The 17,032-nt window shown below is 34.9% G+C and overlaps 1 protein-coding gene across 9 annotated transcripts in view; it reads right to left on the reverse strand.

Moving 5' to 3' along the window:
• Positions 1-17,032, reverse strand: part of ZNF518A (zinc finger protein 518A) — a 56,336-nt gene that overhangs the window by 12,601 nt on the left and 26,703 nt on the right. For 7 of the 9 annotated variants that reach the window (XM_012767135.3, XM_012767136.3, XM_076009904.1 and 4 more), the window contains one exon: positions 10,343-16,912. The exons of 1 other annotated variant lie outside the window; for it this stretch is intronic. In XM_012767135.3, the coding sequence (XP_012622589.1) occupies positions 12,329-16,789 (4,461 nt within the window). In that variant the 5' untranslated portion in view covers positions 16,790-16,912 and the 3' untranslated portion in view covers positions 10,343-12,328. Of the gene's footprint in view, positions 1-10,342; positions 16,913-17,032 lie in introns of those variants that run through there. One more of the 9 variants, XR_012922869.1, reaches the window with a different exon arrangement.

Here is a 17,032-nt window from a genome sequence, read left to right on the forward strand (position 1 = left end):
TTTGGAGTGTTCATACCATTTACACTTAATAGAATTACTGATATGATTGGATTTAAATCTGCCATGTTTGTTTTGTATATTTTCCCACCTGTTTTTTTCTTCTTTTGAGCCTTCAGTTGGATGGAGGTTTTAAAATCGATTTTCTTTTGTTTGTTTGTTTGTTGTTTGCTTTTTTGTGTTTTTTTTTTTTTTTGAGACAGAGTCTCGCTTTGTTGTCCAGGCTAGAGTGAGTGCCGTGGCATCAGCCTAGCTCACAGCAACCTCAAACTCCTGGGTTCAAGCAATCCTGCTGCCTCAGCCTCCTGAGTAGCTGGGACTACAGGCATGCACCACCATGCCTGGCTAATTTTTTCTATAAATATTAGTTGGCCAATTAATTTCTTTCTATTTATTGTAGAGACGGGATCTCACTCTTGCTCAGGCTGGTTTCAAACTCCTGACCTCAAGCAACCCGCCTGCGTCGTCCTCCCAGAGTGCTAGGATTACAGGCGTGAGCCACTGCACCCAGCCTAAAATCGATTTTATCTTGAATATTGACTTAGTAGTTATACTTTTTAAAAAATGGTTGCTCTAGGCTATATAATACACATCTTTGACTCAATAAAAATCTTCAAATACAATAGTATACCTCCATTTCTCCTGTTTTTGTGCTACTGTTATGATACATTTTACTTCTACATGTTGTAAACTCTGTAATATGTTATTATTTTGGGCTTTCAATGATAAATTTTTCTTAAATGAAATTAAACAATGAGGGAAAAATCTACTGCTCTTAATTCCTTACCATAGATCAAATGGCTATCTGGTATAATTCTCCTTCCACCTGAAAAATTTAACCTAATTCCAATGAAATATCAAAACTATACTACTATACAGCTCTATTCCCTCCCCATCCTATTATTGTTATACATAATATGCTTATGTTATAAACTGACCAGTAAATCATAATTATTACATTATTTTATGTCTTTTAAAGGTGATAAGGAGAGCAAGCATATACTTATAAAGTCATATTACACTTCTTATTTACCATTCTGATTCTCTTCATTTCTTCCTGTGGATTTTAGATACCATCTGGTGTCACTTCCTTACTGCAATACAGCTTTGTTCCCATCTACTTCCCTCATACTGTTATTGTTACATATATAACATTTCTATATTACTGACCCCAAAATACAATTTTATGAATATTACTTTACATAATTGCTTTTTAAATCAGTTAAGAGGAAAAAGAAAGACATAATTATATTCTCTTTTATACTTACCTACATAATTACCTTTATGTAATTTCTTTTATCCTGTGGATTCAAATTACTGTTTGGTGTCATTTGCTTTCAGTGTGAGGAACTTTCTTTACTATTTCTTGAAAGTCATGTTTGTAAGAAATGATTTTTTTTTATTCAAAATTGTAATAATAAATTGTGCCAGTAGAAGCTTTACAAAGACAATGATACATCAATAACTAATAGTTCAATTCAGTTCCTAGTGAATTTTCGTATCTTGTTTATCTGAAATGTCTATTTTGCCTTCAGTTTTGGAAGATAGTTTTGTTTGGAATAAAATTCTTGATTAATAGCATTTTTTTCTTTCAGAACTTTATGTTATCCACTTCCCTTTAGTCTCCTTATTTCTGCTGACAGCCACCTGTTAATCTTATTGGGGGTTTCATTGTATGTTATGATAATTTCAAGATTTTCTCTTTCTTTGTCCTTCAACATTTTGACTATCACATGTCTGCTTATGGATCTCTTTGTATTTATCCTACTTGGAGTTTTTTGAGCTTCTTATAAATATTTTTCATCAAATTTGGGAAGTTTTTAGTCACTATTTCTTTGAATACTTTTGTATTGCCCTATGTATATGGTGCACTTAATGGTGTCCCACATTATATATATACATATATATATTTACCAAGATACCATTCTCTTATCATATCATTCACATATGTAAAGTGTACAACTCAATGATTTCTAGTATATTCACAATTACACACCCATCACCCCAATTTTAGAACATTTTTGTCACCACAAAAGAAATTCCTTCTCCATTATCAGTCCTTCTGTATTTGCTCTGAACACACTCAGCTCTAGGCAACCACTACTAACCTAATCTCATTCTGTATGAACATGCCTATTTTTGACATTTCATATGAATGGACTTATATGGTGGCCTTTTGCAACTTGCTTCTTTCACTTAACTTAAATTTTTCAATGTTCATGCATGTTGTAGCATAAATTAATACTGCATTTTTATGATTGCATAATATTCAGTTTTATGGATACATCACATTAATTTATACATTCATCAGTTGAAAGGTTTGGGGTTGTTTGCACTTTGGGGCTACCATGAATAATGCTGCCATGAACATCCTTGTACAAATTTTTGTGTGAATACCTGTTTTCAATTATTTGGGGCATATACCTAGGAAAGGAATCTCTAGGTCATCTGATAACACTATTTTTAACTTATTGAGAAAGTTCCATACTGTTTTCCAAAGTGGCTATATCATTTTACATTGCCATTAACAGTGTATAAGTGTTCCAAATTCCTCCCGGCCTCACTTGTTATTATCTGTCTTTGCTATTACAACTATCTAAGAGTGTTATCTCATGCGGCTTAGACTTACATTTCCCTAACAAATGATGATGTCAAGCATCTCCTCATGTGCTTTTTTGCCACTGCGTATCTTCTTTGAAGAAATGCTATTCACATATTTTGCCCACTTTTAAATTGGGTTATATGTCTTTAAGTTGTAAAAGTCCATTATTCTAGATAAAAATGCATTATCAGCTATATGATATACAACATTTCTTCCCATTCTGTGGGTTGTCTTTTCATATTGATGATATCTATTGAAGCAAAATTTTGATGAAGTTAAATTTATCTATATTATGATGTCTGTGAAAATAACAGAGCAAGGACTCTGAAATTCTGCCTAAAGATAAAAGCAATGACAAGTCTGGCAAAAACTATCAGAATCAACTTTTCTGGAAATTAATCAAAGGCTTGCAGCATCTTAGGAAGTGCTTATTTAAGAAAAATGGTTAACTCTCAGGGCAGCAGCTTTGTGGTATTTTAAGTTACGTTAGCCCCATTCCCTACTCCTCACCTCAGCTTTAGCCCTGAAAATAAAAACCCTCATTCCCAGTACCAGAGAGATCAGAGCAGACCTCATTCACAAAAGAGGGGAGGGGAGGGAAGGGGAGGGGAGGGGAGGAATTGAGTTGTTATCATTTTGTTTCAACCTGCCTGGTGGCTCCTTGAAAGGATGGCTCAGAAGGCTTGTTTTCATTTTGTCTGACTTGGAGTTAGACCAGAGCTAAAGTTGCTACCTAGGGGCAATGTTTAAAACATTAATAGGCAAATGCTTTATTTGCTGCTACCTGAGGTGATATATAACATTTAGGGCAAGCAAGAGACTAAATAAAAAGCTTGAGAGGCAAGGCTAAGAAACAAGATATCCATTAAAGCCTTTGTAAAGTTTTAACATATTCCTTGGAATATACACCACATTCATGTCCAGGGCTGTAAAGGCTCTAAGCTCTCACATATGGCTGACCTGGAGGCTCTGCCAAAGCAGGAAGTGAAGGCAAAACCAGAGTAGTAAACCACTTGGCTGAATGTTGAAAGTGCACCACAAAAACACACAAGTCTCCTAGCATACACTGGGAGATTTCTTCATTCCAGGTGTTTAAGACCATCTCTGTCTGTTTATGAGCTGGCCATTAAACTCATAGAATAGAGACTTTAGTGGCCACAAATGACAAAGTATACAGATGTTATAAAATTAGTTCAGAAACATCACTAGACAAAAAAAAAAACAAAAAACAAAAAGTAGTAAGAACAAGAAACATGAGAGGTTGGGAGGAGAATCTGATATTCAGAGTTGTCACATTTTAATATTTAATTTTTTAAAAAATTAAAAAAAACTTCTAACACCAACAAAATGAGATATGCAAAGAAAAAGGAAAGTATGACCCATACATAGAGGAAAAAAGCAACCAGTAGAAACTATCCCTAACAAAGCCTAGGCTTTAATTCAACTATTTTAAGAATGTTTATAGAGCTACATGAAACCATGTTTAAAGAACTAAAGTAAAAAAATTATGTCTCAACCAAATAGAGAATATCAATAAAGAAATAGAAATTATAAAAAGAAGCAAAGTAAAATTCTAGAGTTGAAAAGTATAATAACTGAAATAAAAAATTCACTAGAGGGCCTCATCAGCAGATTTATAAGGCAAAATAAAGAATCTGTGAACTTTAAGATAGGTGAATTGACATTATGCAGTTTGAGAAAGAGAAAGCAAGCCCCCAAATGAAAAGAAATTTACACAGCCTCAAAAAAATGTGTGGGACACCATCAAGAATATCAGCATACATATATATAATGTGAGACTCAAAAAGAGAGAAAAACAGAAAGCATCAGAAAGAATATTTGAAGAAATAATGACTGAAACCTCAAATTTGTTGAAAAACATTAATCTTACCATTCTATAAAGCTCTAGAACCTTCAAGTAGGATACACACAAAAATATGCATACTAGACACATTATAAACTGTTGAAGGACATGGACAAAAAGAGAATCTTGAAAGCAGCAAAAGAGAAGCAAGTCATCACAGAAAAGGGGTCCTCAATAGGATTAACAGATGATTTCTTATCAGAAACCATGGAGGCCAGAAGGCACAGGGATAATTTAATCCAAACACTGAATGGGAAACAAACAAAAAACACCTGTCAACCAAAAATTCTATATCCAGCAAAACTGAAATTCCTCTAAAAAGGAAAGAAAAATTAAGATGTTCAGAGGTAAACAAAAACTGAATTTTTTTGTTAACTGTTCTACCAAAAAAATGCTAAAAGGAGTTCTTCAGGCTGAAATGGAAGAACATTGGATAGTAACTCAAGCTCACATGAAGGAATAAAAACACTAGTGAGGAATAAAAACACTAGTGAGGAATAAAAACACTAGTGAGGTGTTTATACATCATCAAAAGTAAATATAAAAGACAATATAAATATTTTTAATTCTTTTTTTAACCTTCTATCTGACAACTGCATAAAGCAATAAAATATAAATCAATATTGATGAGCACACAATTTATAAAGATGTAATTTGTGAAATAACAGCATGGGGGGGATGAAGCTATGTAAAACAAAATTTTCATTATTGAAAATAAATCGAGATTAATCTGAACTAGATGAAACAGATCAGCTCTATAATCTCTTCTAATAAAAATTTTATGTATCTTTAAAAAATTTTGTCTATTGCTTTTTTCATTTTTATTGTGGTGTCAGATCTAATAAGTCTTTGCCTAAACAAAGGTCACAGTATTTACTTCTATATTTTCCAAGAGTTTTTATAGGTTTTGCTTGCATTTAGGTCTATGACTTACTTAAAATTTTGTGTCTATAGTGCACTGAAAACTTTTCTTCACTCTTTTGTTCCTGTTTCATATTACATAACTTCTATCTTCAGGTTTGCTGATTCTTTCTTCTGCCAGATCAAAGCTACTATTGAGCCTCCCTAGTACTAATACATTTTTAACTTTGGTTACTGTATTTTTCAACTCCAGAATTTTCATGTTTTTAAAAAATAATTTGTTTATGTTCTCTGTTGTCATATTTTCCTTAATTCATTAAATCTGGTTTCCTTTAGTTCTTTGAATATACTTACACTAGCTGTTTAGCATTTATCCTTTACTTGGTACCTCTCAAAGGAAGTTTCTATTAACTACTTTTCCATCTATGGGTCACACTTTTTCTTTGCATGTCTCAAATTTTGTGCTCAAACTGGACATTTTAGGTAATATAGGATCTCTGTATATTTATCATCCTTCCCTACCTCAGACTTGTTTTTAGTTACTTGGCTGAACCAATTCATGAAGTCTATTTCCTCCACAGTGTGCAGCCTCTAATGCTACTGTTCAACTTTTTCCCCCTGCATTTTTACCTTTAAGCCTGATTTTCTAGGGGTTGCTCCTGAGTCGGCGGCATTTAGTGGTCAGCCACTGATTGGTCAAAGGCTATGATAAAGCTCCCTGAATCAGTGAGATTTAAACCTTTTACCATTGGGATCTGTGTGTGGCTTGCAGGCTGCTTTTACTACTTAGAGATTACAAGTTTGTCTTACCTTCCTCTAGGGACTTGTAGCTCCGAAGTTCCCTCTTTGGTCACTCCTCTGAGACTGTAGTCTTGAGTATGCACACTTTCTTCCTCATCACAAGAGATATCTGTGGTTTCATCTAGGCTCTTGTCTTTTCCTCTGATCCTGTCTTTAAGCTTCTGGCTGGTTATTTATTGGAATGACTTGGCAATGATTAGACTCCACTAATTTCTAGCTGATTGCTCTATTGTTTTCAACAATACTTGCAATTGTTCCTGGCTGTCCCAAATAAAGTCAGGTCCTGTAACAATTTTTAGTGTCAGTTTGACTGGATTAAGAAATATCTGGAGCTAGTAAAGCATTATTTCTGCGTATGTCTGCGAGGGTGTTTCCAGAAGACACTGGCATGTGAATCAGTGGACTAAATGGGGAAGAGCAGCCCTCAATGCAATTGAGGCACAATCCTGGATAGAACAAAAAAGCAGAGAAAAAGCAAATTCTGTCAACCCCTCCTTCCTCCTTTCCCTCCTAGAGCTAAGACTTCCTTCTCCCACTCGAGGCTTTTGGGCCTTTGGACTCTAAAACTTGTACTAGTGGCCCCATATGTTCTCAGGCCTTCTACCTAAAACTGAGTTACACCATCAGCATCTCTAGTTATAAGGCTTTTGGAGTTGGACTGAGCTATGCTATGCCCAGCACCCCTGGGCCTGTAGTTTTCAGATATCCTATCACAGGACTTCTCAGCCTCCATATAATTACATGAGCCACTTCTAATATACCCACCTCACATCTATCTATATATCTATCCCTAATACATCCCCTCACATCTATGTATATGTTTATCTACCCTATTTGTCCTTTCTCTCTGGAAAACCCTAATCCAAGCCCCCTGTAATGGACAGTGTATTATCATGTTTTTGAAGCCTACTCCAACATCCTCTTGAAAAGAACCTCTATGCCTTTGTGTTATGGGGCAGGGGAGATTGATGGGAAATCAGCTTTACACTAAATGCCCTACCCACATGCTCCTTGCTATGCAGCTCTGTTGGGAGAGGAGTGCAGGCAGAGGGACAAAGCTGTAAAAATGCAACCTGCCAAATGGGTATATCTTCCACCCAGAAATACTGTGTATCTTCCAGTTATGCTTTATGGTTTTTCTTTTGGCAGCTTCATACAACTCTTGAGGTTATTATTTTGTGCCTCTTATTATAAATTGGTCTTCTTTCATTATTTCTGAGTAAGGTTATTATTTTGTGCCTTTTATTAGAAATGGGTCTTCTTTGATTATTTCCCTGTTGATTACTGGTAATTGTTTAGGGAAGTTGACTAATTTTCAGTGTATTCCTTTAAATTTACAGGATATCAAAAGCAAGTCATCTGCAAGTAGCACTTTGGTCTTTCCCCCAAATTTTACTTTCCTATTCTTTTACATTAGCAATAACTTATTAAATAATTGATATCAGGCAACACTGTTTCACTCCTCAATTGAATCATTTAAAGTGTTGCAACGTAAACATAATCTTCACTTTTAAGCACTTTACTTCTTTTAATACATTAAAAATTTCTTTACAAGGACTGAGTGTTTAAAATAAGTACATTCTTGCCATCTCCTAAAATGATTTTTAAATGGATGTATATTATATTAATATTTTTCCTACACTATTTACTCGAAAGTTTACATTGTTATAATAATTATATTCTGTTGGCCAGGTGCAGTGCCTCATGCCTGTAATGCCAGTATTTTGGGAATCTGAGGTAGGAGGATGGCTTAACTTCAGGAGTCCGAGACCACTTTGGACAACACAGTGAGACCCCCGTCTCTACAAAATATAAAGTAGCCAGGCATGGTTGTACATGCCTGAAGTTCCAACTACTTGGAAGGCTGAGGATTGCTTGAGCCCAAGAATTCGAGGTTGAAGTGAGCTATAATTGTGCCACTGCATTTCAGCCTGGGCAACAGAACAAGACCATGAGACCTTGTCTCTAAACAGTATATATAATATATATATTCTCTTTAAAGAAAGAGTCTAAATTTGGGGGCATTAACAGAAGCCCTGTTAGAGAATTAGCCAAAAAGTGACTCAAAGACTTCATGAAACACCTCTAAAACACTAATTACTTCTCAACTGTCCAGTTATTAAAGGAAGCATACATAAATCAATGAACATCAAATTCAATCATCTTGACTGTTATAGGGAAAAATTTTCTACCAATACCAGTCTTAACCACCAACAAAAAATGCCATGAAACTTCCCCCCAGTAAGTTTTGCTCAATGAGATCCCCAGTGGAGTCAAGGTACTTGGCTGAGAACAAGGATCTTAACAAGCTATTAAGGCAAAGAACAGAACCAATACCCCAAAAGGGTATATATCCCAAGTCAAATAACCAGATGTCAACAGTGAAAAGGACTCATTATTTTTTTAAAAGATCGGGGTTAGCAGTATGGATTTAATACATAATATTCTGTTTTCACCACACCGCCATTCTCCCCCATCCCAAGAATACCTATTACTTTTCTGAACAGATATTTCAAGTCACTGAAGGAATTAGTATCTAAGTTTATTCCCCATTTAACCTGGACATAAATTCTTACAGCATTTCTGCTCTGTCTTATCTTTAATCCCTTCATAAATTGTATTTCTCAGCACACAAATGACCTACTTTACTCACTTTTTCATTATTTTTAGTCTCATTTTGATACCAACACACTTCATCTGGCAACTCTGTATATATTTTATACTTTGTTACACTTTTATAGATATTATATATCAAAAAATATATGAAACTTGTGTTTTTAAATGAAAATACCACTCTAAGAGCAGACCCTCCAGGGAACTCAAGCAATGGTTGGCAAACTATGACCAGTGTGGCAAATCTGGCCCACTGCCTGTGTTTGTAGATTTTATTAAAACACAGCCATACCAATTCATTTACACATTGTCTTTGACTATTTCTGCATTATTGAGAGTAGTTATGACAGAAACCATATGACCTATAGGCCTGTTATTTACCATCTGCCCCTTTATTGAAAAAATTTACTGACCCCTCAAATGAAAACGTAACATTTTTCATAAGAAACTATTGTATTTCAATCTATGTTACTGAATACTTGCAAAGATAAACTCTTTTAAAAATGAACTTTTTTTTTTTTTAAGTAAAAGCCAAATAGTAAGAGACCCATTTCAATAGAGCAGGGCAAATGGTGATGGGGGAATCCTGACCCAGAGGTGTGATTGCATAAATAAAACTAACTCTTTAAATGTAATAAGACCCTCAAACTACTGAATATCATTATTTTGGAGAGCCATTTTTAGTTTAGTTTCAGCCACACAGAAAAAGAAAGGACAGAGGGTTTTGTTTTTTATTTTCTGCAATGGCAATAAAGAAGCAGGTTTGCCTTCTTCAGAATAACCCAAGTTAACATCAGAAAAGGTTCCAACTAAAATATCTGGGGCATGAAGCTTATTTTAAATGGCTTTTAAGACCTTAAGGGAAGAAATACGTATCTCAATGTTAGATTTATTTTACTGACAGCTATTCTGAAATGTATTTTTACACTGCTACAAATATTGGCAGGATAGTTCCTTTCTTCTCCTCTATTCACAGCAGGAGATACTTCATAACAGACTAACTGTAAGAACAGAGCATTTCAGTTGTATTGCTCTTAGGGTACTGAAGCAGCGGTCCCCAACCTTTTTGGCAACAGGGACTGGTTTCATGGAAGATAATTTTTTCACAGAACAGGGTGGGGCAGGGGTCTGCAGGGGGGAAAGAGGGCCCTGGGAGTGGAGGGAGCAGAGCTCAGGGGGTAATGCCAGCTGTAAATATACATGAAAGCTTTGCTTACTGGCCCACTGCTCACCTCCTGTTGTGCTGCCCAGTTCCTAAGTAGTTTCATAGAAGACAATTTTTTAATGAATATGGGGCAGGGAAGCTCAGGTGGTAATGTTCGATCTGTTTCTAAATAGGTAAGGCCATAGATACTAGGGCCAGGGACTGGGGACCACAACTGAAGAGCATAAGTCTCTCTATGGCTTACCTGGCCAGCATACCAGCATACTAAATCATGGTAAATGTTACCTTTCTCAAAATTTTATCTTTGATTTTTGGGGAAAAAAAAATCACCACACTTTACTTTGTATAGTTCACTAGCATTAAACACACACACACATTAAAATCTGAATATTGCCCATTTAAAATCAAGTTCCCATTAGATTTTACCACAGTAAAAACATTATTGTGTAAACACAAACTTAAGATAAATTTAATTGAAGAAACGTTCATTACAGAAATTAACAATGCTTACCAGTCTTTAAACACCATCTACATAATAATATATACTGTATACCTCCAATTAACTCCATTCTTAGGCTCAATTTAAGAAACACAATTGTAACAGGTTTTATACAAAAAATACTTCACTAAGAAAGTAGACAAACTGCACAAAAACAGTACAAGTATAATGTGCATAGCAAGATAGCTTGAAGCATCTATGTATGGCTTTCTTTAAAATAAAACTATTGGGGGAATGGACCCATTTGGGACCTACTGTTACAGTGGACATGTAAACTGTTTCACATCTTTTTTAGGCACTTGCTAACAATAGTGTTCAATCCCTGAAAAATGAATTTACCTAAAAAAAAAAAAAATCTACATTTGCAATAAAAACCAAGAAAATAACATGGGTAAAGTCTTATATATTCCTTTTAAATTAAACAACCAGTTTTATTAGTGCATGCACAGAACTAAACTGAAAGAAAATAAACTTTTTGTCAAAAAACTTTCTGTGCAAAATTTACATAAAGATACAAAAATATGTACAGATTTAATTTCTTTGTTATATACATACAGAAAATAAGCCCTGAAGTTTTCATCCAATCAATGAAAATGTCATTAATACTTAATAGCAATAATGTAACAAAATCATATAGTTTGTAATTTTGTAATACAAGAACTCCATTATCCAACAATTCAACAAATTTGATCCAAACTTACAAGGTGAAAAGTTTAACTCTATGATTCTGCTGTCATGAAAACATCCACTTTGAAACTCTGTTGAGCACGTTCCTTAGGAATCTGTCCTAAAGTTTTATGCGCTGCCACTGGGTCCGCTGTTAATGCTTCCCCATTTTCAAATGCCAGCAACCAGTATATATCTCCTTTGGGTTGTCAGTCATACTGAAATTTGCAAACGAAAATGATTTGTACTAATTTGAACATGTTCAAATAACAATAGTAAACACAGACAAAAATATGGTTTGCTTCAAAACATTTGTTTCAGTAGAAAAATTTTGATTTTCAAGAAAAGCCATTCCCTTGGAAGTGCTTCTATGTTCCATTCTTTTTAAAGGGATGGCAACCAAGAAAAAAAACGGGCTATTTGGTTTATGATGGACAATTTAAATCAGATAAACATAGTTCTGTGCAAGGGGATCACTGGAGAATATAATCAAATTCAGAAATATGTTCCACTTCTTGAACTGGACTTTAAATGAGATAAAGTTTAAATTCTTCTCTTGAAATTGCTCATCTACTACAATGCTTGACATAGCCACTTAGAAAGGAAAAAATCACCTTGGGAGTGAGTTCCAATCTCTGACATGTGACAGAGCTTAACAGGTACAACAATTTACTTGCCAAAAACTCTTCAAGCATTATATGAGGTGGTACTGTAGTGAGTTATATGTACTTTCAAAGGAGCGTAATACCCTCCAAAAGAACTGAATTTAGTAGATACAGAATAACTTCTCCAAGCTCTCTCAATTTATCTTTACAAATGATGAGAAGCTCCCTCAGTTCCATCGTGAAAGAGCTCTCTATCTTCAGAGGAGCAATACTCATCAGATTCCTAAGGCTGGTGGAAGAAGGGGGGGGGGTGCCAGCTATTACCCTCACTTAAGAGTCACTATAAAGAACTAAATTCGGAAACTTGTTTTATCAAAATTTTCTTTAGCCCTAACTTCCCAAGAGCACATTTAGAAAAAATTAAATCCAGGTAATCTGTGCTGTGATTAGTTTCTTTCCAAACTTATGTGTGCAGTGATAGCACTTTGAAATATCAAACATAAAACTTTTGCTCTTCCACAGAAATATAATCAACTTCCAAAATATTTAATTTCAGGTACTATATTGAAGTAGAAAATGTCTGCATTATGGTAATTAAACCCATTGTTTTCTTCTAAGGTAATTTACTTTTCTTTTCCTTGGTAATTACAGTGAATTATTCTAACATATTCCAATCCCGAGTAGCTTCCATTAAATGTCTCTGCCCATGACCAGCCCAAATATCTTGATTGTCAAATATTCTACCACAAAACCAACAGTTAAATTTAGCCTTCAAAACATTTTCAGAGGTAGTCTTCACAATCTGATAATTGTTTTTGCTTGTTTTCTTGAGTGTTAATTTTAGCACAAATCTTTCTTTCACAGAACTAACAGGTTTAAATGTTTTGTGCCTCTTGGAAAAATCATCACAAGTTACTTTCGAAGGGTTATAACAAACTGGATTCAGTAAAGCATTGATAGTTCTTTTTGACAACGAAACCTTAAGTACGCGTCCATTAAATTTAGCAATAGTTTTCATTACATTTACTACTTCTGGTGCATCTGCATCAGGATGATTCAAAACTACAACTGGTTGGTTTCTCCTAGGACATTTCACAAGCTGTTTGGAACTGAAAGGGAAAAGTCGCAAAGTTCTGACTGAATCTTTTGAAAGTCTAGGTCTGCTAAATCCAAATGTTTCATGGCCATCTTCAGGTTTAGCCTTTTCTTTACACTTTCTATGCAATGTCGCTTTTTTTCTTGGAGGTTCTTGGTAACTATTCCTACACTTACGTTTATAGTTTCTGTTTCTAGATACAAAGGCAGTTTCAGAATCTTTACTTCTTATATGAGTTTTTATTTTTGAAAAATTTTTTTTGGAAGTCTTTTTTCTATTAAAGTTTCTCTCAATTGTACAATTTGTTTTACACCTTAAAACTCTGGCCTCTGAACAGTCATGGGCACATACTTGTTCACCAGACGACTCAGGGCAAGTTGCAGTAGAAGTTACCACAATTTCATTTGCTGGCATCAAATCATCTTGTAAGAAGGGTAAGGCATCTCTAGAAGATTCTGGCTCTTTCTGCTCTCCTCCTATAGTCTGACTAGGTGGGACACTGTCTTTCTGCAATGACGATGCAGAGTTGCTTACTGACAGATTATTAGCAGTCACATTTAAAACAGGGTTAAAAATTTTCAGCAATATTCTTTGTGGTGGTCCTTCAGGTTTCTTTGGCTGTATATTTTGATAATAAGTACTATTTTGGACTAATTTAGGCTTAAACAGCTCAGTTTTATTTGGCATCACACATTTAAGAAAAACAGCTTGTTTGCCATCAGGCAAGAGTGTATAAAGAGGTGGTTTTGGAAAAATCTCATTCTGCTGTTTTACTGAATCCAAGATATTCAACTTAGTGCCCTGATGGTCAGGTAGCATATTAGGAGTAGGAACAGCTTTCACTGAAGAACTTGCTGATGTTTTAATAATGTAAGGGCCTTTTAATGGCAAAGTGTTTTCTGAGCTGCTTTTCACACTCAAACAACTGCCAATGCTGGAACAAAGTGCAGGTGTAAGACAATTATTGTTTGACTCCACCTTTAAAAAGGGCATTTTGCAAGGCTCCTTGGTCACAGTTCCACAAGCTTGAGCACTCTCAGTTTTGACAGTGGAAACACCTTCAGGTTTCCTATTATTAAATGCTAAAATCATCCCAGGTTTCTTGTTTAAAAGAAGAGAAGCAGGTACAGCTTGTGCATTAACCAATGGAAGTGGTCTTCCTGAAAAAACATGTAACCCAGGCTTGTTAGCAACATGCAATGGTACAAAAAACCCTTTTGGTGTCTGAACAAATATAGCCTTTTTTTGTTCTGGATTTAGAAGTGGGCTCTGCATATAGAAAGAGCCTAGATTTTGTGTAGTGGCTCGTAGTTTGTCTTTTACGAGCTGCTGTGTTATTATGGCATCTGACTGAGTCTTAAGTAATGTGCCAAAACCTGAAATTCTAGGTGTCTTCTCTGAATCTTTAACATCTTGTGACACCGATAGCACTTGTTTTTCTTTTCCATTATATTTTAAATTCAGATCGTATGTAGGCACATTAACACCTACACTGCCAGATGGAACCTGGAAGATGCCTTGCACTTTGAAGTCTTTTGAAGATTCAACTATTTTGCCTTCTCCCTCATGTTTTTGAAATGACTGGTGACAATTAAGTGGTGGATCTTTATTTGGAGTGTTACTAGAGTCTTGTTTTACATCAGATTTTGTTTTCAGTACCTCTTGCAGCAATTGGTTTATTTCGGGTGGCAAAAATTCTGATGCCTGTTGACTATGGAGAGAGAAAACAGATGTGATTCTAGGCATCAAAGGTGAATCAACACTAGAAATATCATCCCATTTAGATTTTTCAGTCACACTCTCTAAATTCTGATTTTCATTACTGAACAAGTTTTGTTCAACCATGTTTTGCTCTTTTCTTAAAACACACTGGTCTTCAGTTTCAACTTTTGTTTTTAAAGTTTCATCTTTATCATTTAAAAGGCTAATAGACGATAATAGGCTATCTGGTTTTGAGCTCTCCTTCCTCACTAGTGATAAAACAGATTCACTAATTGGTTGCTGAACAACTGTTTTGCTAGGTGGAGATTCTCTTTGAGGGCTATCACACATTGCTGTTCCTGAAAACCTACGACGCTTATTAGAATTATTCATTTTTGAGTAATTATGAAAAGGTAATGATCCTTGGCTGGAGGACTCAACAGGTAACTCAGAACTGACATAATTAATGCAATAGTTATGCATATCTCCACTGTTGTGTGCATTTGGTTTGGTAGTATGGTTGACTTTATCTGGGCTTTTAATGGTGGTACTTAATACCTCAGGGTGACTCTGAGTGTTATGATTTCCCCATAAATCAACATTATCTCTTGTTTCAACTTTTGTGGTCAAATTCACTGATGTAATCAATTCTGATGTTGGCAAAGAAGAGACACTTTTTTCATAATCCAATGTTTGAAGCGTATTATTCCTTTGGGATATCGAAGCCATTTCTTTTTCTGAAGTTACTTTCTCTGGAAGTACAGGAGATGAACATGAAAATGGAGTAGTTGTTTTCATATAAACTGTGTCACTTAACTCAGTTGTTACTCCTCTTAAAAATCCAATGGTGTCCAAAGTCTGGGGCTGCAAATTAGCAGTACTCGCCTTTGTAGCATTTGACTGTGAGCCTGGTGAATATAAATTCTGTTTATTGGTAGGTAACAATTTTATTACAATGTGCTGTTTTCCATCCACCACCTTGAAGCCCATAAACTTAGCACTGTAGTTGGCAGGAATTGTTATTTTATTATTTTTCACCATTAACACTGTAGGTCCTTGTACAGCAGTCTTCAAGAAACCTGAAGTAGCATTTGATCCCTCATCAGCTCTATTACATTGCCCAGCAGACTGAGGAGTTGGCTTCTCTGACTCTGATGCAGAGGGTTTATCATCATTCTCAAGTCTTTCATCCTTTTCTTCACTCAAATGCTTTTGAACAGGATGGCTCTGGTCTTCAGATTGAGTCTGTGTTTTGTTCATTTTTTTAAGCCCTTGAGTGCTTTTTTCTATACTTCTGTCACTTCCATTGTTAATTTTCTTACGTTTCCAGAATATCTTCCTTGAAGCACCTATTTTATATCTTTTTAGTATTAGTTTAAGTCCTGCTGAGGTCTTTGTCATTCTTTTTTCATATTTGTCTTTCTCTAGTTTTTCTTTCGCATACAAATGTTCTTTGTGCAAAGTTATAACATGTCTTACGAGGTGTTCTCTCTTGGTGGCACCATAGCTACAATATTGACAAGTGAAGAGAAAAGTACCAGAATGAATGTGAAGGTGCTTCTGAAGCTCTCCTTTGGTATAACATACATGATGGCATTTACCACATTTATAATGAATTTCATTATGTCTATGAATGTGCTGAACAAATGTGCCAACATCCTGGGTGGAGAATTTACACTTTTCACATTGAAAATTACCATTAACACAATGTGTGGATGCGAAATGTTTTGTCAAGTCCAATAAAGTATATACATTCTCATTGTTACAAATGTCACATTTTACTAAAGTGCTTCTATGAGTTCGTCTATGTTGTTTAAATACCTGGAAGTCATTTGCTGAAAAACTGCACATTTCACAAGGATATGAAGGTAGTTCACCATGGTGCCACATTTGAAAGTGTTTATGCAAATCATTTGGGCTATATCGAGTGTTGTCTCGGCATTTTAAACAGCTGAAATTGAGTATTTTTGCAGACATTTTTAAACCCTCTTCTTCAGCTCTCTCAGATTTATGAAGCAACATACATTCCTCTACACAGCTTACAGTCTTTATACTGATTGATTTTCTTGCTGTCTGTGGTTTACCCTGAAATAATTTTCTGTATTTGTCAACTTCATGTTTTGACAGGACTTCATTTGGAATATTTATCTTCGGCAAAACAATTTTCACATTTTTTAAATCATAATGAAAACTACTTTCTGAAATGTTTGGTTTAGGTATTGATCTGACAGGATCAATTATCTCATTTTTCACATCATATTCTTTTTTTATAGTAGTTTGCTTTTCATCAAAAAATAACTGTTTCTGTTCAGATGGCATGATTTAACCAAAAGTTGCAATTTCTTTTTTCTGAAAACTCTTGAAGTTATCTGTAATTTAAACAGGAAATGATACTGTGTCGAGACATCTTCAAAACACAGGATTTTTCCCACATTAACTCACCTAAAATTAAACGAAGAATTGAAATTTTTATCACAAAAGAGCAAATTTCATATCTTTAAGTTCATTTTGGCACAAAGAATCTTAATCAAACATATAAATTAAAAATACAAAACACCTGTT

The sequence above is a fragment of the Microcebus murinus genome, chromosome 14, assembly GCF_040939455.1.
Source record: "Microcebus murinus isolate Inina chromosome 14, M.murinus_Inina_mat1.0, whole genome shotgun sequence".
In the NCBI taxonomy this organism is placed as follows: domain Eukaryota; kingdom Metazoa; phylum Chordata; class Mammalia; order Primates; family Cheirogaleidae; genus Microcebus; species Microcebus murinus.